Raw genomic sequence first — 21338 nt, 5'->3', positions numbered from 1 at the left:
CCTTGGAACAAATTTTCAACTTGGGGTCTACAGTTCCTACAGTGTGGTCATTGTCTCAGTGAAGTTCTTTTGTTTTAAAAGATTCATGGTAACACAAAATGTATTTTACTGCTACAACTAAAATGTATTTATAATAAAATGCCTTTTTAATAATTCGGAGATTCAGTTCTTATGTGTGTGAACTATAATTCTCTGCTTCCTTTTACTTCTAAGTTCAAAGGTCTCACAGAAATGAAGTAGTTCAGTTTAATCATCTCAAATGGTAAAACTAATGGAATGGAGAACTCCTGTCAGTTTGTGAGGTTGTGATTCTAGTTTCCAGAAATTTGTGACTTTACTTAAATCCCCAAGCATGAGGCTTTAATGTGTTACCTGAAAGTTCAAAGGTCACCAGTGGTCAGTGAGAAAATCATCCCTTTTCAAATTGTCATTCAATACAGATCCGAATTGTTTAAAAATGTCATGAATTACTCTTAACAAATCACTTAGTTGTTTACTGTGGCTTGTGTTCCCTGAATTTGAGAACTCATAAGCCTAATGTACGTCAATATATTATGTAGGTATGATAATGCACTTCACTGGTTTGTGGAAAGTGTTAATTCATCTGTCAAAAAAATTTGCTGTCTGTGCAGAAAATTGCCCTGAGTCAGGGTCTTGTTTTTGTTGGGAAATAATTGTTTGCATTGACTATGATGTGGTTTTTAGGAAGTGTTAGCAGGTCACAGAATGCTTTGTGTGGCCTATTTTATTTTTAACGTCCTATTAATGTGGCACTGTAAATCTAGCTTGAATATACCTTAAGGTTTATAAATGGAAGTAGATAGGATGGTTAGCCTTTCACAAGAACAGCTTAAAATCCACATCATTGCAGTGAATCTTTTTTTTTTTGTCATTGTTGCATGCTGGGAATTGAACCCAGGGCCTTGCACATGCTAGGCAAGGGCTCTACCATTGAGCTGCTTTGCCCCACTGAATCCATTTTTAGGCTAGTTATCTTTTATTTTCTTTTGAGTTAAATTGATATGGCATAAATCTTTGGATTTTGGAAAGAAAAACAATTCTTTACATATGAAGTCCAATGGCTTTGGAAGTCTCCTTGTACTGCTCTCCCCTCCTGACAAGTAACCCAAAGTCATTGTCAGCAGAAAAGTGCAAATGACTCCCCCCTGGGTGTCCTTCGGTATTAATGTGAAAGCATGGAACAATAGGAAAACCAAGCCCTGCCTTCCATCAAAACTGCAATATGGGAAATCTGTGTGGCAGGCACGCTGGGGATGGAAGCTGGTGGTGGGAGGGAGGTGCGATGGCAAGTGGCCTGCCCTGAGTTGGGTTAATCTGGAACACTCAAATGCCCCTATGGTTGGTTTTTTAAATTTATTTTTATTTTTTGGTACCAGGGATTGAACCCCGGGGCGCTTAACCACCGAGTCACATCCCCACCCTTTTTCTATTTTTTTTTTTTTTTTTTTTGCTTAGGGCCTCGCTAAATTCCTGAGACCGGGTTTGAATTTTCGATCCTCCTGCCTCAGCCTCCCAAGCTGCTGGGATCACAGGCCTGTGCCATGGTGCCTGTCCCGTGGTTGGTTTTAAGCAGCTGAGGAACTCTGGGTCAGAAATCGACTCTGCTGCTTGAGTTAGGGTTCTGTCCTGACCAGTCAGTTCCATAAGAAAGGAAATCCTCTTTGTGACTCACTTCCTGTTCATCCTATCAACTGCAGCCAGGCACCTCTCTGGAAGCTGGTCTGATTGGGCCACTCTTCTGGAGAGTCATCAGTGGCTCTCCACCACGTCCTAAGTTTCTTAGTGGGACTCGAGGCATCCCAAGCCTCCTTCCTGAGCACTGCCGTCGCAGGCTGTGGCGGACCAGTCCCCAATCTGCCTGTGCAGGGCCTTGACTGTCTTGCTGCTCCATTTTGCTTGGCTCAGGCCCTTTGGCCCTCAAACCCAGCCCCAGCTCTACTTCCTGGAGTTTTACTTATTAATCAAGACTAAACTTCACCTCCCTGTGCTCACCGGGAACTCTCCGCCTGCAATTAAGCGTTGTCACAGTTTTTGTATTATAATGAAGAGTTTGTGAACTTCTGGGTGGCAGGGGTCATGTCCTCAGATCTCTAAATCTTTAACACCAGAAAACAGGCTTCCATGCTTGGGGCAGCTGCCCTTGGCAGCAGCGGTAAGCCATGGCCTCCCCTCCTCCCCCCACTCCCTCAACAGTGATGGTGGTAGCATTCACACGTATCTTGTGTCTTACCAGGTACCCCTGTTAGAACCTTTTGTTTGACAGCTTCACCATGGTTATGTCAATTTTGATGGATGCTGCCTCCTTTAGCACAGGCTGGTCTGTGAGGCATATACCTACCACGCAGAGCTCTGCAAATGTGATGAAATCCCCCTTTGTCTAAGGCTCTGGTTGATGTTAAATCCTCAGAGGGAGGTAATTAAATCGAATAGAAGCTGCAGCTTGCAAAACCTATGTGGTATTATCCCACTCTTAGCTCATTAAAAGGGATGCTCTGCAAATTGATTTAAACCCTTGTTTCAAGAAACTGTGCTGCTAATCCCTGAGAACAGAGTGGTACTGCTTGGCTGATTCAAAGCAGCCCGCGCTGGACCCTGGAAGGAGGGCGTGGCCGGCTGGCCGCTCAGAGGGAGCCAGAGGAGAAGGTAGTTTTGATGGTTGTCCTTCTTAATTGAACAGAAACAGGAGTGACAGGCTGCCTGGACGTAGGTGGAATGCCTGAACATGTCAGAGACCTTGCAAAGGAAATTCGAGAATGTTCCAATCAGTCCTCAGAGTTTTGTTTCTTTACATGCAAAAATCTCAAAGTCACCGGAGTAGTGGGCTTTGTCTTTGTCCCTGGCTCTCACATCTACCTGCTATTTTGCACAAGTGGGTCTCTAGGCTGAGGTCTTTTCAAAGAGAAATACTTGCAGATTCCATCTCCTTAGCTTTGTGACCAGGTTTAAAGCAAATTCCATAATTGGGACAAAATTAGCAGGGGATCAGAAGGTGGGTAAGCTCAAGGAATCAAAACTTGTTCTCCGGGTGCTAGGGTTTAGATAAGTGTATCCTAACAACCCATGTGTTAGGCAAGGTTTGTTCTGCCTTCTGTGGTGCGATTGGGAGGTGGTGGGACCTTGAAAAGTGGGAACTACTGGCAGCTCTTCAGGTATTGGGGACATGGCTTTGAAGGGGATTGTTGCACACCAGACTCTTCTTCTCTTTTTACTTCCTTGCAAAGAGGGAATGGCTTCCTCTGCCTTGTGCTCCTGCTATGACGTGCTGCTGTGCTACCATAGGCCCAAAGTGTGGGGAGAACCAGTCATGGACTGAAACGTTCAAAATTGTGTGCCAAAATAAACCTTTCTTCTTGATAAGCTGATTTATCTCAGGTATTTTTTACAGTGACCCTTTATGCCATCTGGTACCACAGCAGTTCCTGCTGAGCTAGTTCAGTTGAGAGTGGAAGATAAACTGTTTTGAAGAAAAAGAAAAGAAGTTGTGATCTAGTGTCATTAAAAGTGGCTTTGTACTTTCCAGCCAAGCCCTTCTAGAAATCTCTCTGTACTTAAGACCATCATCTGATAGGCCCTAGCTTAAAATGTCATCTCATTTCAGAGCTACACAGCCATCGGCTGGCCTGTAGCAAATGCAGCAGGCTTGATCTCATTAACCTGACTTGAGGCATGAGCGGGGACAGATCATTCTGGCTGCAGACACCTGAGGCCTGGGAAATGGATCAGGAATGGATTCTTTCTTGCTTCCAAAGGCCTTTTGATGTGCTTTCCCGTTCTTCCTTGGAATTCCTCCGGCCCACTCTCCCTTGAACAGCTTTCTAGTTTATGTGCTTATTCAACATACCAGAATGTCCTGAGGATACTCTGTGCCGGACACTGTGTGGAGGACTTGGAAAAAGGATTGGGATGGGGAAGGTTCTAGTTGCTAGGATCCAAGGACTTCAGATGATTCTCAATGGTTTCCACAAATGTTAAGAGGATCCATTTCCGCTAACAAAGTCTTAGGTTAGAACCTAAATGTATAAGGCAGCTATTGTACTTACCTGTTATTTAGTATACCTATATTTGCAAAAAATCAGTTCATTAGAGCAATGATGATATTTTCAACAACAGAAACATTTGACATTGGAATTTATGGACTGCAACTACAGCTACCGTCTGATATCAGAATCAGAACTTACTTTATTTTGGTTGGGCAATATAAGAACACATTGTGATTCATAAAAATAAATTGCTTGCACCATTTTATCTGAGCAGACATGCCTGGGCCTGAAGCTTACAAAGACCAGATACAGAACTAAAATCCTAATTCATGAAACACATACAAGAAGTTGAGATGTACACAGAGAAAATGGCTCTAGAAACTTGTTTTTAAGGTCCCCTTAGGGGCTGGGGATATAGCTCAGTTGGTAGAGTGCTTGCCTCACAAGCACAAGGCCTTGGGTTCAAATCCCCAGCACTGCAAAAAGGTCTTCTTAGAAGAAAGTTCCAGCACAATTTTAGCTCTTTGGAGGCCTCTAAAGTACTGAAATGGTGTACATAACACATGTAAGTGCTTGTTACAATAAACTGGAGCCCAGTTATCGCACAGCTCACAAGGGACCTTTGGAAAAATGGGTCTCTCCAGAACAGTGGGACCCAGTGAGACTGAACTCACAATTCTCAGTAGAGGAACAGACAGCTCAGTCTGGAAGTAGAAAAGAACCTGATTCTGATTCTTAGCTTGGTCCCTCCCTTGCTGTGTGACCCTCAGTTTCTTCATCTGTAAGTTGGGGATGATAAGAGTACCAACATGCAGGGTCCTTGCGAGATGGAAGAGAGGAAGTAAAGTCCAGAGCTCTGCCCAGGGCTTGGCAGAACCAAGCTGTCTTTATCATTCCTGCAAGTGGATTGTGTGGTGATTTTTAAACTGTGAAAGTTGTGTTTCCCAAACCCAGGGCCAGAGCGTGTATTTCCTTGTGTTAAGATCACGAGAACAGCCCTGCACGGTGGCACACACCTGTAATCCCAGTGGCTCTGGAGGCTGAGGCAGGAGGATCGTGAGTTCAAAGCCAACCTCTGCAAAAGCAAGGCTCTACACAACTCAGTGAGACCCTGTCTCTAAGTAAAACACAAAATAGGGCTGGGGATGTGGCTCAGTGGTCGAGTGCCCCGGGGTTCAATCCCTAGTACCAAAAACAAAACAAAAAAAAGATCAGGAGATCAGAACTGGAGGAGCCATTCTGACCTGCACTCTGGTCTCATGTGAACTGGCTTCACCTTAACAGGTGAGGGACAGAGGCCCACAGACCTTCCACAGCTGCCCACTACACCACCAGGCCTTGCCCACAGCTGCAGGACCTGGAGGGTGGTTGAATGGCAGCCTTCTGTGGATCCCTGCCCGCAGGGATTTCATGGGACAGCTGACTGGTGGCCACATTTGTCCTGGGCCGGACCCAGTCCTCGTGTCTTCCCTGATAGCGGTTTACTCTTCCTCCCTCCCTCTCTCCTTCCCTTTCTTCCTCTTAGTTTCCCACGGCACCTGGCCTGGCCCCAGGGTTCAACAGTGCATCCAATTGTGGCCTCTGCTCCCCAAACTCTGCTTCCTTCAGACCCTGAGGGCAAATGACCCACCACAGGACGAGGGTGCCAAGGGCCTGTGCTGTGGAGAGCAGGCAGGACCTGAGCTGAGGCCGGAGCTGGGCCTTCATGCCCTACACAAGGCGCCGTTTCTGGTCCCAAGGTGTCTTCTACTCTTCCAAGTCGGTCTGGGGAGTGGGCACTTCCCTCAACCAGGCCTGACACACCCTCTGCCGCAGGCCACTTCCGTGGGACCTGCAGAACCGCCGCTCTGGGGTCCTGGACCACAGATGGCTCTGCTCAGAGCAGAGCCCTGGAGCTGGGGGGCGGGGCAGGGCCCTGGCTTCTGCCCACCCTCGACTCCCTGACAGAGGGACCAGGTGCCCGTGGCCTCCATCCTGCTGCCTCCAGTGGACGGCACAGGCCTCGGATCTGGGGTGCCTTTCCTCCTCCCTGCTCTGCGAGGGAGGGTTGCACGTTGTCACATCTCTGCCTCTGGGACGCTTCCAGGTGAGCCGCGTCCCTGTTTTCATGGTCCCCATTTGTGCTGCGAATTCGAGTTGGGGACTTGGCAACGTGGCTTCTGAGCTCCTTTGGTGCTCGGGCAAGAGCTCTCGGGTGGTGGCTGTGCAGGCAAATTTCCCACCCAGGGCCACTTTGTGAGTTGAGAGCGACAAGCCTGAGCCCAAAATGAAGACGCCCAACACATCAGCTCTTTCACACTCAGGCACAAATTCTCGTTGGGGACAAAGTCGAGGGAACAGAAAGTGTTGTTCCTCACAGTGGCAATTACCTTAATTAACTTTCTCGGGGGAGCAGGATCAGTGGCCCATGTGGGGATTAACTGGTTCTGAAAGCGGGCAGGGTATAAATTAGAGATGAATTTGTAAATCAAATATCTGGTCAACACGGATGAGTGGCGTCGGCAGGGAAATACCGCAATGAGAGGTGGTTTTTTACCCTCCTTGACGGAGCAGCTAAAAACTGAAATCAAAGGTACAGAGATCCTTGAAATTTGAAGCCCAGCCACTTGGGCAGGACCTACCATTTGTTAGCCAAAGACAGTAAGACACCTTCTGTCCCTTTCCTACCCCCAGTATCTGGGCAAAGGCCCACTGAGCATTGGTAAGGGGTCCTCAGACAGGTGGGATGCTGCAGCTAATTTCTGTTTGGCAGTTGGTGGCAGTAAGCAAGCCTTCTCTGATCCTCAGTGTCCCTCTGTACAATGGGGATAATAACCTTCCGGGACCATGCAAAGCCATAGGAGTGAGACACAAAAGGAAGATCACCCTTGGTGTATATCTCAAAGAACGGAAAGTGAGGATTCAAAGAGGTGTTTTCATGCTCTTTGCAGCATTATTTACAATCATTAAAAGTTGGAAACAACCCGAGTCTCCATCGATGGGAGGACACACAAACAAAATGTGATATGGATTCACAGAGGAATATTATTCAGCCCTAAAAAGGAAGGAAATTCTATAAGTAGAACCTTAAGCATGTTGTGCCCAATGAAATAAGCCAGACACACAAAAGGACAGTTATAGTCTGATTCCTAGAAAAGCCCTAGAGGCGGAGTGTAGATGGTGGGTGCCAGGAGCCGGAGGAGCGGGCATGATGAGGTCTTGCTTAACAGGGACAGAGTTTTAGTTTGGGAAGATGGAAAGATGGATAGTGGTAATGGTTCTGCAAAAAAGTGAGTGGTCTTCACTGAATCCTACACTTAAAAATGGTCAAGATAGTAATTTTGTTAAAATTTTAAAAAATTAAATTTGTAATTGAATTTTAAAAATCTGAAATTAAAAAAAAAAAATCTCAGCCCTTATCACCTTATGACTGACTAGCTCATTTTGGCTCAGTTGCCTTCCATACTTCATGGAAGGAAGATGGTGGAGCTGGAAATGCTGAGACGGAGAGGGAATAGCAAGTTCGGTGTGTTACGCTCACTCGCACCGCCCACTGAGAAATGAGGGCTGCGATTTCCGAGGCTCGGCAGGTGCTGGAGCTGCTGCTCGGTTCTGTCCGTGGACCCTCCGAGGGGGCCTGGCTGGGCCTTCGGTTAACCAGACCCGAGACCGGCCACCTGCCCACTGCAGATGCCCCTGGCGAGCAGCGCTGGGTAGTGGGGGGCGCTTCCCTTCCTGGTTTGTTGGTTGGTTAGTTGCTGCTGCGTTGCCTTTTTCCCCACGGAGGCTGGTGCGGGCGCCACCGTGCCTGGCTGGCTGGCGGCTGCCCTTCAGCCGCATCGTGGTTCCGTTGCCCAGAAGCCTCTCTCAGGGGAGCCAAGCTCTGGGCACCAGATGGTCTCCGTTCTGTGGATGTCCCATTCAGAAGTCAGAACCACAAGCATAGCGTGGAAATACAAAAAGCACACCAGTCCGACTGGGCTAAAAGTAAAAATAAGACTAAAACAGAACCACGGGCCTTCCAAACCGCTTGGTGGGCCGCCTAGCCTCCGGCTCATGCACGTGTCCCGCTCCCTGGGTGGCCAGGACTTCCGCTTCCCTCTTCTTCTCTTCTACCTGGACCATCTTTGCATTTTGGGGGCAGTCTCCTGCCGTCAGCTGTGGGACAGAGACAGGGCTGCGGCCTCCACCTGCCTGTGGCTTGACTCTTGGCATGGCACGGTGTAGCCCCATGTTTTCATTGACTTTTTCGGATTTCCTAACTGGGGGTCAGACTTTCTGCTCCGTCCCGCAGGGAGGCTGCTGCAGTCCACCTCAGGCTCCTGGCCACCCCTCCAAGCCCCACCCTGCCCCTGAGGCATCAGAGAGGCGTCTTCATAAGCCCCACTGTGGCCACCACCCAGGGGCCTTCCAGACTCACGTTCATTCCTTCTAGATTGTTCTAGGTCGAGGTGCAGTGAAAGAATCAACAAGTGTCTTTCGTAGATGTGAACAGTGAGGGGTCAATGATCGGTCTAAGGAGTTCACGGTGACTCCAGAACAAGGGTCAGCATTTCCCATAAAGGTATTTTTAGTTGTGCAGGAAAACAGCTCTGATCAACCTACTCAAGGCTGCTATGGTGGCAGAAGCAGCCACATTGCCTGCCCATAGGAACAGGTGTGGATGTGTGCCAGTACGATTTTATTTATGGACACGAACTTGAATTTCATATAATTTTCACATGTCCTGAGACAGTTGATATTTAGGATTTCTCCTCCTCCTCTTCCTCCTCCTCCTCCTTCTTCTATCATCTAAAGCTGTAAAAACTGCTGGTAACTTGCCCACCACACGAGAGACAGGGAGCCAGGTTTGCCCCACAGGCTGGGGTCTGCCAACCCGGGTCACAGAAGAACAAGCCCAAACGGGACCCTGGTGATCCTGGCCAGGCGTGGGAAGATCTCGTCTGCCAGGCGCGTCTGATGTCTGTTTCTGAAGCTTTTGGGTGAGTACAATGGGGTTTGGAAGGTGGAGGATTGCAAACGGTGGCACCCTGGGTGGCCCTAAGTGTCCGACTGCTAAGCCTGCTTCCTGATGTTCTTTGCAACAAAAATCTGGCATCCGAAACTAGAGCCTGTGACTGTGCTGCTTCAGCCCAACGGTGGCCCTGGCTGCTTGGCAGGCCGGACTCTAGAAATAACCCCACCTATTTTTAACACCCTTGCTCAGTCAGAGGGTGTCCAGTTTCTCCCAAGTAATTCCAGAGTCCAGAGGGACAAGGTGGAACTCAGAACCTCCTGGCCAGGTTGGCCAGGAGGCCTCCTCCCCACCCCTCCTGCCAAGTGTCCCCAACATCCTTTCTTCTCCAGGGTCCGCGACCCTTAGCTGTGACCGGGAATCCAAGCAATTGCTATGCAAGGCGCAAGGAAAAAGCGAGTTTTCTGAGAGTGTTTATTTCAGACCACAGTCAGATTCTACCAGTCAGGGCTTCGCGAAGCCAAGGAGGTGTGTTCGGTTCACTGAAAAGGGTGTACTTTGTCACAAGGAGAGAGGGGCTGGCTTTTTACACAGGGACTCTCAGACCTGGTAAATGAGCACAGGGTGGCCCTGTAGGGTTTTTAAAGACAACTGGCACAGCAGGACGACCTTGATCTTTGGTGGAAGGTCGGGTCCCTCCAAACACCCATGCACCTGCTGGCTCTGCTCCCCTCTGGTCCTGGGCAGGGCCGGACTCACGTCCATTTGCTCTGTTTGCAGAGGAGCTTGTTAACAGCCCAGAGAGAAGTTCCGAGAGGGGGAGCAGCCCGAGACAGTCAGCGCGGAGGTAGAGGGGAACAGGGCACATGTGAAACTTCTACCTCCTCTCGGGAAGGTTCTGGGCTGGGTCTCAGCGTTCTGAGGTCTAGTGCTCTGGCTCAGCGTCCATGCAGGACTCCCAGGGGTTCTGGGGCATTCGAGGTAGGGAGAAGAGCAGGAGGGCCAACCCGCCAAGGAAGAGCAGGACGAAGGCGGCACAGGCGCAGGCGAAGGACCAGGAGTAGTAGTACTCGATCCAGACGGTGTCCTCACTGTCAATCATGCGCTTCACCGACTGCCGCATGACCTCCACCGAGACGAAGATGCAGAGCCCTGGGGACAGAGCCAGAGGCTCTCAGGTCGCCACCCAGCCTACTGTGTGTGTCGGGGGGGAGGTGGTGACCTTGCCCTGGGTGGGGAGGAAACCATCTCAAGACAGTTCTAACTGGGAACCTGCAGAAGTGACCCATCCGCCAGCCACGCTCCACCCAGCGAGTCCCGGGTCCCTCAGAGGGCTGGCCAGATGACCACTTTCCTTCCTTCTTGTGGTGGTGGCTCTCTGGGAAGCCCCCTCAGGGTCTTGAGGATAGTGTTATTGTGAAAAATAGATGAAATAGCAAACAGCTGCCCCTGCCAACCCTCCTGGGGGCGCGGAGGCCGCCACCAAGGTGCTCCCGCGGGGGAGCTGGGGAAGGTCCCTGCCCCAGCCTCAGTGGGACCTCAGGAGCGACGAGCAGGGCGCTGTGTCGCCCCGGCAGGGCGGGAGCCCAGTCTACCTGCAAAGGCGTAGAACATGGACGCCGGCCTCAGCAGGTAGTCCCGCTTGTTCCCGAAGGACAGAAGTGCGCAGATGGAGCCCACGATGACGAAGCCGAGGCTGAAGATGGCGATGGCCGCCGCCGAGATGCTGTACTCTGCAACACAGAGGCCCTCAGGACCAGGCCGCGCCCGGGCGCTGCGTCCCGGCGGGTGCGACCTGCAGCCAGCTCCGTGGCCATTGCGAAGCACCGCGGCGGAGGGACTGGCTCAGTCCCGCAGGGCCCGAGGTGGGCGGGGCCCTCAGCCTCAGTGACAGGCGGAGGGAGCTGAGGCTGCGGGTGGCCTAGCATGTGTGTGAGGGTGTGGCGGGGCTACCTAGGGGTGAGCGTGGGTCTCTCAGTGTACAGGTGTGTCACAAGTGTGAGGCTCTATGCATGTGCATGTGAGTGCGCCCCACGTGTGAGGACCTGTGTGTGTGTGTGTGTGCCCCACGTGTGAGGACCTGTGTGTGTGTGTGTGTGTGTGCCCACCTTGTGTGAGGTTCTGTCAGTGTGTGAGTGTGCCCACCTTGTGTGAGGTTCTGTCAGTGTGTGAGTGTGCCCACCTTGTGTGAGGACTTGTCATATGCATGAGCGTGCCCCACATGTGAGGACCTGTTGGTGTGTGTATGTGAATGTGCCCCATGTGTGAGGATCTGTCAGTGTGCATGTGAGTGTGCCCCACATGTGAGGACTTATCAGTGTGTGCGAGTGTGCCCCACATGTGAGGACTTGTTACATGTATTCAAGTGTGCTCCATGTGTGAGGACCTGTCAGTGTGTGTGTGTGAGTGTGCCCCACGTGTGGGCATCTGTTGTGTGTCTGTGTGGGCACACTTGCAGGCCGGCTGTATGTGCCTCTGAGCCCCGTGGATCCAGGGCCTGACTTTCTCCCAGTCCTTGGGGGGTCCCTTAGCCAGGGGGTGTCCCAGGGACGCCCCACCTGCAGAGAGCTTCCCTGGACTCTGGCACCTGTTCTGTTTCCTTACTCTGTCCCAGCAGAGCTATGGGATCTTCTGGAAAGTGTGTTCCTGTGGCAACTTAGAGCCTCCCAGGAAATGTCTTTCCCCACGGCTGTCCCCAGCCCTGACGAATATGCTTGGGCCCCTGGATAGGGACATTGCCACTTGCAGTTCCCTGGCGTGGGAGGTGACAGGCTGCTACTCAAACATGCCAGGCCAGGGCTGCTTTTCATCAGCAGTTTTATGCCAAATGCCACCTGGCTCAGCACATGTGACATAGCCTCCCTGCTCCCCGCCCTGGCTTCTAAGGCCTCACCCTTCTGAGTGGTGAATTCGAAGATCTCCGAGCTCTCACCAGGGTTGAAATGCCTGAAGTAGGAACAGTTCTTCTCTGCAAAGGAGGAAGACGCCTGTGAATTGGGGGGAAGGACCGGAAGCAGGACTGGAAGCCTGGCTGAGAGAACGTGGCACCTTCTGCTGGTTCAAAATGTTCCCCCGACCCTTAGATCACCATCTCAGCAGGACAATGGGGTTGCATAAGCAGCCGGGAGATCCTGGGGAAGCAACAGCCAAAGGAGTGGACGGGTCAGGGAGCATATGCTGCTGAGACCCAATAGGCCGAGACCCGGATCTGTCATTCATCAGGGGAAGAGGGCCTGTGGTCAGCCAGTGGTCCTTGGCCAGGCAGCGCCTCTTGCTAGGGACACTGCGCAAGGCCTGGAGATACTGTGGTATGAAGAGGGGGGCTCCTGGCATCTAGAAACCAGGGATGCTGCTGGACATCCTTCAATGCACAGGACAGACCACCACACACAGAATTATCCAGCCCAAACTATCAATAACCAAGAAACCTTGTATTCACTCAAAATCTGGGGCCGGGTTTCTTATCGGAATCCAGGCCCTCCCAGAGTCACAGGGGTACCTGGCAAACAACCTTTTCAAAAACTTTCCAGGAGATTCTGATGCTTAGCCAGGTCAGGAACCTCTGCTCTGGCCTTTAAAAAGCCCTGCAGAGGGCTTTTCTGAGATACTGTCAGGATGAACTTGGACGCAGGCAGGGAGCTTCCATGTGAGAGCTGAATGTGACCTTCATGTCATTTCCTTAGGTCTTTAGGAACTGTGCTTGTGTGGCAGAACAGACAAGACCTGTTCTGGCAAGTTACTTGGTCTACCTGAGCATTGTCATCAAAGCCACAGAAGGTCTGTGGACACCCAAAATCTGAATCTGATAGGGGGGCAGGGAGAGGGGTTCAACACAAAGAAATTCTCTCTGATTTTAACTATAATTTCACTTTTATTTTTCTCTTTCAGTCGTTCTGTCATAACTAGATACGCCATGACATCAGAGTATAGTCCTATTGCTTGCCTTTACTCCAGATTTAGGAAGTAGATAAATGAATGCTTTTGGATTATTTTATATTTCTTAACAAAAAAAAAAAAAAAAAACTCAATTAGGTTGCTTTTTATTTGTGTGAGGCCCTTCTTTGAACATCATCTCTGTCTTTGGTTTAAATAGTATCTAGTTTGTGAATCCATTGCTTCACCCCAGGCTACACTGGACTGATCACAAGGAGACGGATGCTATTTCTTCTAGGAATGTGTCCCAGGAGCTGCCAAAGTCATGGCTTTACTGCCACCTAATCCCGTGTCCTCCTGCCCTTTCCCTGTCCTCTAAAGTCGGGGTTGCAACCTCTCCTGAGGTCAAGGAAGGGGACGACCCCTGTGGAGGGGTCTGGCTTAGCAGCAGATGTTCCTGGCAGCCAACAGCCTTCTCCACTGGCTTCTATATTTGAATCATTTTCCTTTTGAACCGAGTTACCTGGGGTTCCTGAGGCCGGTGATGGTCAGAACCGATGCTGCTCTTTTCTGCCTCAGGCATCGCTGCTATTTTAAAGCACGACGCAAACCTCTTATGTTTGTCAGATTATAAGCTGTAGATAGATCTTTGGGAATTGCTGCTTCCTAATGGCTCGTGCTATGTCACCAGTCTCCCTGGGTCTCCCCCTGGACAAAGGAACCTTTCTGTTTTGTCCTTTAAGAGCCCATTTCAGTTGTCACTGAATGCGCTCTGAGCAGGACGGGCTGGACTGAAGTGCGTTTCCCAGTCAGCTGCCCTCCGACCACTCTCTCCGCGTGGGGCGGTGAGCTGAAGCCACCTCAAGAGCCTGGCCAGGTGCAGCTGTTTGGTCCTTCTGGGTTGCTGAGGTGACTTTCCTAGGGAGCAAGCAGGTGTCAACCCCACCTGATGAACCCCGGGCCACTCCGGGTTGACGCAATGTGGGATGGAAACAGCCGCGCTGTCGGGCTGGGCCTGTCAGCCATGTCAGCCTGAGCATTTGGTGGATTTCTTCCTCAGGTGGGCGCGGGCTCTGCTCCTCTCCCTCTTCCCCTCCATTAAATACCCTCAGAGGGGGAGGAGGGGACAATGTGCCCAGTGGGTGGGATTCCCTCTCAGGGCTTCTGGAAGCCTCAGCTTCTCTCTGATGTGACTGAACTGAGGGCCCGAGGGTGGATGGCATGGTCCATCTCCTGTCCGGGACTTGGCACACGAGGAAGGCCAGTGTCCTCTGCCCTGGACCTGGGAGGGAGGAACATCTGCTGCAAGACCGTGTGGCTGCCCGTGGGGGACCCCAGGCCCCTCTGTGGTCCCTGATGGCCCCCCAGAGGTGCAGTGGACACGTCAGACCTAGGCCTCAATCGGGACAAACCAAGTCAGGCAGCTGCCAATGTCACTCAAGCAGGGTCCCGGGTTCTGTCAGGTGGCGGCCCCAGCTATGACCTGCTTTTCCCACCTATGTCCCTTTGTGCAGGTGAGTGGTATTTGGGAAACTGAGCATGGAGAACACCTTTAAAAGGAAGGACATCTGAAGCAGGCTGTGAGTGGCTCACTGGGTCAAGGTAAGGAGTAGGGGACAGGGACAAGGACAGTCCAGGGCACCTGCAGATGCTGTCTACAGACGTCTCTCTCCACCCCTACCTCAACCTCTATCACCCGGAGCAAAGCTCAGGCCTCGTAGCTTTGCCTCGACAGAAGCAGGTGCTTCTGACCAAGTGGGCAGAGAGCCCAGTGCCAAGAGGAGGATCCAGGATGAGTTAGGATTTCTGAGGTTCCTCCTGTCTCTCTACAAATGGCTTATGGTGATTTTAACATTTCTGTTTCTGTAAGACTCAGTGGATTACTGCTTAAAGAATACAGTGACCTCAGTTGTCAGTCTCGACTGGGGGCTGGCGGGCACTGGCTAGCCACATATCCTGGTTCAGGGAGTCACAGGCTGAACAGAACCCTAGCTGGTGTGCCAACTCCGAAGAACCAGAACAGAGGGCACATTAACGCCAAGGCGAGCGTGAGTGACAGGATGACTCTGGATTATCACTGAGGATGCACGCAGGCCGCTAGTGCCTGTTCATGGAGACTTTAATCTACTAAAAATGATTGGTTGGTTTGAGCAAAACCGTAGGGAGCGAGTGCTCCAGGGATTGGGAGGGAAGTTCTTGCCGGTGTTGTCTTCACTGTCTTTGTAAAGGATGTTCCCATGGGTTCCTGGTGCTGGCTTCTACGTGCTGTGTCTCCTCCCAGCCCCACTGAAGAATTTTATAAAATAGACTGGAGAAATCCTAGGACCCGAGTCCGGAGTTTCAGAGCACTGCTCTTTGACAGACGAAGTCTAGTAATAGTCTCGGCCTCCAGCTGGGGCTCAGGGGCATGGTGAAGGTGCCCCTGGAATTCATGGGGGTCAGTAACATGTGTTTTCATGAAGCCCCAATATCTGCACGGAGACTGGCGGAGAAGCTGGCCCATGAGGGAACTGGGGCACCGGAGCAGCTGCTGCCTTTCCCTAGAGAAGCAGATCCCGAAAGAAGCAAGGACAGAGATGGCCTCTCTGGGGACTCACTTGGGCTTCCAGACACATAGTGTCTTCTGACAACCCGGGAAGGCTTTGTTGTCATTATGAAGACATTTGAATTGACCTCAGATTTGATCTTGAACACAGTAGTCCCTCTGAGGCTCTTTAAGGTCATGGAAAAATCAGATAGCTCCTGTCCTCAGAGCCTCCAGCATTCTATGACTGAACAGGGCCTGGAGAAATCTCCTTCTTGTACTGGACTTGCTGCCCCCAAACCATGCCATGTCGTAAGCTGGACTCCTTGTGGTAGCTTGGGTCAGCAGCATTGAGGAGCTGGGTGTGTTCAGTGGAGGATGTGGGAGGGGTCTGGAGAACGAGGAGGCCCGGGATTCAAGACTTGAGTGTTGAACTGCAGCCTGTCAGTTAGGCTGGAAAGGGCTCGGGCTCAGTATTCCTCCCTGTGGGGTGAAGGATATCTATAGAATGAGAACCTGCTTGCTGGTTTGTTGGACTTAGTGTAAGGTGGTGACTAAGAAGGTAAATGAATGGTAGGGACAGTGTCTGGGTGTGAATATGGGATGCTCTGCTCAGAAATTGAGTGAACTTGGTCAACTTCCTCAACCTAGGTGTGCCTCATTCTCCACAAGATGGGATGATAATAATATGGTGGACCTCAGAGAGGTTTCTGTGAGAAATCAGAGGAGCTAATATGTGCATGTCATTCCATTGTCATCTGGACTCTACCTGCTTTTGGAGAAAGTCAGCTGTATATCTTATTAAGGACCCCATGTATGTGGTGTGTTGTTTCTTTCTATTTTCAAGATTCTATCTTTATCTTTCAACAGCCTGATTATGAGCTGACCAGGTATAGATTTTTTGAGTTTATCCTTCTTGGGGTTCATGGATCTTCATGGATTTGTAAATTAATATTTCATTTGATTTGGGGAGTGTTGGCCATTATATTTCATATATCCTTTCTGTTCCATTCCCTTTCTCTCTCTTCCTTTCCTTCTGGAACTTTCAGTATGCACGTATTGGTATCCTGGATGGAGTGCCACAATTCTCTGAAGCTCTGTTCATTATCCTTCATTTTTTTTCCCCCTAACTGTTCCTTACTAATCTCAATTGACCCATTTTCAAGTTCACTATTTTTTTTTTATCTGTCTTCTCAGATCTGCTACTGATCCTTTATTATCAATTTTTTAAAAAATTTCAGTTGTTATACTTTTCAACTCCAGAATTTCTATTTGGCCCTTTAAAAGATAATATTTATCTCTTTACTGATATTCTCTATTTCATGAGACACCATTCTAATTTTTAATTCTTTAGATATGGAGTCTTTTAATTCTCTAAGTGCATTTAAATAGCTGATTTGAAATCTTTGTCTAGTAAGTCCAATACCTGGGCTTCCTTAGAGATCTGTTAATTCATTCCTGCTTCTTGTCCTCACAAACAGGCCATACCATTTTAGTTACTTGTGCGTCTTGTTTTTTTTTTTTTTTGTACCAAGGATTGAACTTAGAGGTGTGTAACCACCTCCCCAGTCCTTTAAGCTTTTTAAAATTTTGAAGCAGGGTCTAGATAAGTTGCTTAGGGCCTCCTAAGTTGCTGAGGCTGGCTTTGAATTTGCCATACTCTTGCCTCAGCCTCTGGAGCTGCTGGGATTATAGGTGTGTGCCACTACACCTGGCTAAGTCTTTTTTTTTTTAAACATTACAATAAGGCAACTCTGGAAATTAGATTCTCTTTCTTGAGGGTTTGCTTCTGTTACTGTTTATTGTTGTTTGTCTAGTAACTGTTCTGAACTAATTTTGTGAAGTATGTATTCTTTATCATGTATGACTACTGAAATCTGTGTTCCATTAACTTAGTAGTTGGTCAACAGAGTTTTCCTAAAATGCTTGGAATAAATGTATCTCCCTCTCTTTATGGAGGGGCTCTGTGCACATTTGGGGCATGGCTTAAACATTCAGCTAAGCAGCTTACATCTCTGCCTTTGCCTTCACTTTCTGCTTGTACAGAACCTCAACATAAGGTAGAGGTGAGAATTCAGGACCTTTTAGATCTTTCCTAAGCATACACACAGTACTGGGCATACATATAACATTGCACCTGGCTTTCTAGATTATTAGGATTATGTTGTAGTTCTTCAAAGCTACCTGTGAACATCTCATTCTCCAGCTCTTTGCTTTGCCTACTGAGTGATCCAACTGTTACCTACTGCCTCAGGCAGCCATGATATTAAACAATTGTCTCTAATTGTTTTCAACAAATGGCCCATGAGAAAATGACTATTTGCACTGAATGAGCTCAGAGTTGGGTTAAATTAAGATGACTTTGCAAGTAGAGACTTCTAGGGAATGACCAGATAGGTCAGATAATGACAGTTATCTGGTAATAGGACTTTGAAAGAGATCCAATCTTGCTTGTCCCCTTTAAGTGGCTATCAGGCTGCTGATTTTCACTGTGATTGTGAGATGTTTGTTTTCAAGCCTACAACAGAGATGAGGAAAGGGGAATGGGGAATATATTTTAAATAGCTGATTGTTGTTCAATAAGTCCAATACCTAGGCTTCCTTAGGATCTATTGACTATATTCTACCCCCTCTCCCATTAACAGACCATACTATTTTAATTCCTCATTAAACTAAAAATACCACAAAACTTATTGTTCATCCTCAGATTCACCCACTTTTCTTGGACAAGCAATTTTGGATTACTACAAGATTTGGTAGATTTCTACAGTTCTGAAAACAGTGATTTGATCTTTTTTTTTTTTTTAAGTGTTTCTTGGGCTGGGGGTATAGCTCAGTTGCTCGCCTCACAAGCACAAGGCCCTGGGTTCAAATCCCCAGCACCACAAAAAAAAAAAAAAAAAAAAAAAAAAAAAAAAAAGTGTTCCTTACTGCTTTTATGGAGAAGAAGATTGGGGGGGTTATTATTCTGTCATTTTTCTCCCGAATGTCACCCCAAGTTAATAAGTACCTACAACTATGTTTGGCACATAGTGCTATATTTGTGTGTCATTATTGTAATTATTGTTCATAATAAACAAGAGAACATGCATGAAGAAACTCTCATCCAAAAAAGTGTGATCCCAGAGCATAGGAAGAACAGATGAAAAAATAAAGGAAACTCCATTTGCAGAGAAAAAGGGGGGGAAAGGCAGGAACATGCTTTGGAAGATTCTTGGGAGAGGTAGTACTTATTGTCACAAATGTGGGAAACATGATTCATGGCAAAGGGATGGACCGCTCAGGCTCAAGACCAAGCAATGCCTGCTGGTCCCCTAAGGCTGGCCCTCTAGCCAGTTTGTCTCTTCCCTGCATGGACCTTGTTCACTGGTTTGCTTGTCTGCTCTGACTTTAAAAGGCAGCTGTCTCCAAGGACAGGTGGACAGGACCTCAACGTGCATTTGCATGTGTGGTCCCTGGAGAAGCTGCCTCACCCTGCCCTGCCCTGTCCGGGGAGTTGGCTAGAGGATGCATCTGTTTACCAGTGTGCAGCAGTGGCCAAGGGGCGTGGGCGTCTTGGCTATGTGATACCCTTCGAGCACATGCCCACGCCTGTCAAAACCCTCAGCCCTGGGACTCAGTGTTTCCAAGACAGCTGGGTATTTACGAGTCTCTGAGCGCTCTTCAGAGATGAGCAAGGCTGGGGTTCCCTCGAGCAAGCAGGGAGGAGGACGAAGAAGGCCAGGAGTGGGAGGTGGAGTTTGGGCTCCTTGTCCCATATCCAGCCGGCTAGGGTCTCAGCCCCAATTCCCTTGAAGGGAGGGTTTCCAGGAATAATTCTGAGCATCAGGAGGGATGTCACCCCTACCCTGGTCCACTGTCACCTTGGAGTCACGTTTGTAAGCCCTGGAAGGGACTTATGTTGCTGAGCCCAAGTCCCGTATTTAATGGAGGAGGAAGCAGAGGCTGAGGAGGGCCTCATTCTCGCCCAGGAGGTGGTGAGCAGTGGTGGATAGAGCCCAAGCCCCTTTCCCTGGAGCACGCTTCCCTCGAACAAGTGCTCTGGTCGCTATGAATCCTGAGAACTCCATGTGCGCAGAATAAGGATCCGTTCATGTGAATACCAGGTCTTCCCTCCACCGCCCCCACCCAGTACAGGAGATAGAACCCAGGGGTTCTCTGCCACTGAGCTACATCCCCAGTCTTTTTGGCTTTTACTTTGAGACAGGTCTCACTCAGTTGCTGAGGCTGGCCCCAAACTTGTGATCCTCCTGCCTCACTCACTGAAGTCAGAGTTGCTGGGATTACAGGTGTCACAACCGAACCTGCCTCTGAATACCAGGTATTCTTGACAGGAAATTTATGTGCAGCGTGGCTGGGTCACATGGTAGGAAATGGAGGAATACTCTTAAATTCTAGCATAAGGAAATGCTGCATGATTCTGAATGGTCTAACGGGAGACAGATGTGTAGAAGGACCCAGGTTATCACAAAGCAAGTGCCTCTTGCCCGACCATGTCCTGCATCAGAGACCTGCACCCTGGCTCTGCACACAGAAGGGCCAGTGCTTGGTTTCATGCTCAACTTGAAATTCTTACTAATTAGGAACAAGGCACCAGGGTGTTCATTTTGAGTGGGGCCCCAGGAATTCCGTAGCTGTCCTGTCTGCCCTCCTGCTTGGAAGCTGAGGAATGAACCCACTAGTCCCTGGGTCCTTCCAGCCTGAGAACATAGAGCCACCTGCCTGTCACTGAAAAGAGAGAATGGAGCTGGGACACCAATGGGCGACTGCTGCTGGGGTCAGAAGCCCCTGGGCTGGTAGACCTGTCCAGGTGCCTCTTGTGCCACCTGGCCTGCCATCTGCTCTGGGCGAAAAGCCCCAAACCTCAGCAAGACGGAAGGAGCTGGAGACAAACACCCTCATTTTACAAGCTGGCGCTAGCCACCAGGCAAATCCAACCTTCTTAGGAAGGGCTCCATGGCTGCTCCGACCCCAGGCAGAGAACCCTGCCTTCCTTCCCGTGGCGACTCATCAGGGAGATTGGGAAGGGCCGGAGGGGAGAGCGGGTCAGAGAGTGGGTACGTTACCCCCAAGCAGGGTGATGGTGTCGCAGTTCTTGTCCTTAATGTCCTCCACAGGAACTCGCTTGGTGCAAATCCTCCAGAGGCCGAAGTGGGCTGCCTCACAGGTGGCATTGTGGAGCTCCATATGGGGGCTCAGCACTGCCCAGTGGTCAGTCACCACGGCCACCATGGCCAGCACGATGCCCACCAGGATGCAGAAGAGGGCCACACGAACCTTCAGTTTTTTGGTCTGGGACATGGTGGTCACCGAGGTGCGGGGACAGGGGGCAGCAGTGTCTCCTGGGGTAGATGGCAGCCCAGCTAGTGTGGTGGCAGTGGTTATCAAGCCAGGGGTGGGAGCTAACTTTAGTGTGCCTGGCTGAGCCAGAGTGGGCTGGCCTTGGGGCTGAGGGACGCGGGACAGGGCTGAGCAGCTGCCCAGACGTGTCAGGGGCCTGAGGGAGGCTTCTATTAATGCTCCTCCCCGGGCGTGTCACCGAGGATGGCTTCTGCTCAGGTTTCAGGGCCCTCTTCCCCTCTGGAAGCCAGAAATACCCTGGGGTGGGGCAAGGAGAGAAGGCTCTAGATGGTGGCTTGAGACCTCCGGGGAGGGGAGTGGGGAAGGGGTGCAGGGCAGCGGCACAGGGCAGGCTACTGCTCACCAGGTGTGTGAAATCCGCCAGTTCTGGGCTGAAAGGGAGACCCAGGAGGCCTGCTTTCCTGGTCTCAATTGGCAGGGCAGACACCGAGGCAGAGAGAGTGGGTCCTCATCCTGGGGGTCTGGGGAACCCAGGAATCTGCCTCGGATCACCTCAGAGACCCAGGCCCAGGGACCTGGAGGCCACCTCCCAGGCCCACCTGGTCCCCTACGCTGCAGGAAGATTCGGCTGGTTCCCAGGCCTGGCCTTCCCCAACCCTCATCCCACCGCGAATGCATCATTTCCTTTCCGATCCTCTTTTCCACT

General features: G+C 50.1%; 1 protein-coding gene across 1 annotated transcript; it reads right to left on the bottom strand.

The window, feature by feature from the left end:
* Positions 1 to 9369: 9369 nt before the first annotated feature.
* Positions 9370 to 20794, bottom strand: CACNG1 (calcium voltage-gated channel auxiliary subunit gamma 1). Its single transcript, XM_079131629.1, has 4 exons — positions 20398 to 20794; positions 11828 to 11902; positions 10530 to 10667; positions 9370 to 10086 (listed from the first exon to the last, which is right to left on the bottom strand). Exons 1-4 carry the CDS (start codon positions 20630 to 20632, stop codon positions 9860 to 9862), a joined length of 675 nt encoding a protein of 224 aa, XP_078987755.1. The 5' UTR covers positions 20633 to 20794; the 3' UTR covers positions 9370 to 9859.
* Between the last annotated feature and the right edge of the window lie 544 nt (positions 20795 to 21338).

Source organism: Sciurus vulgaris (genome assembly GCF_902686455.1).
Source record: "Sciurus vulgaris genome assembly, chromosome: 3".
Classification (NCBI taxonomy): Eukaryota; Metazoa; Chordata; class Mammalia; order Rodentia; family Sciuridae; genus Sciurus; species Sciurus vulgaris.
The sequence above is the reverse complement of the archived record's forward strand: the minus strand, read 5'-3'. Positions and strand labels throughout refer to the sequence as shown.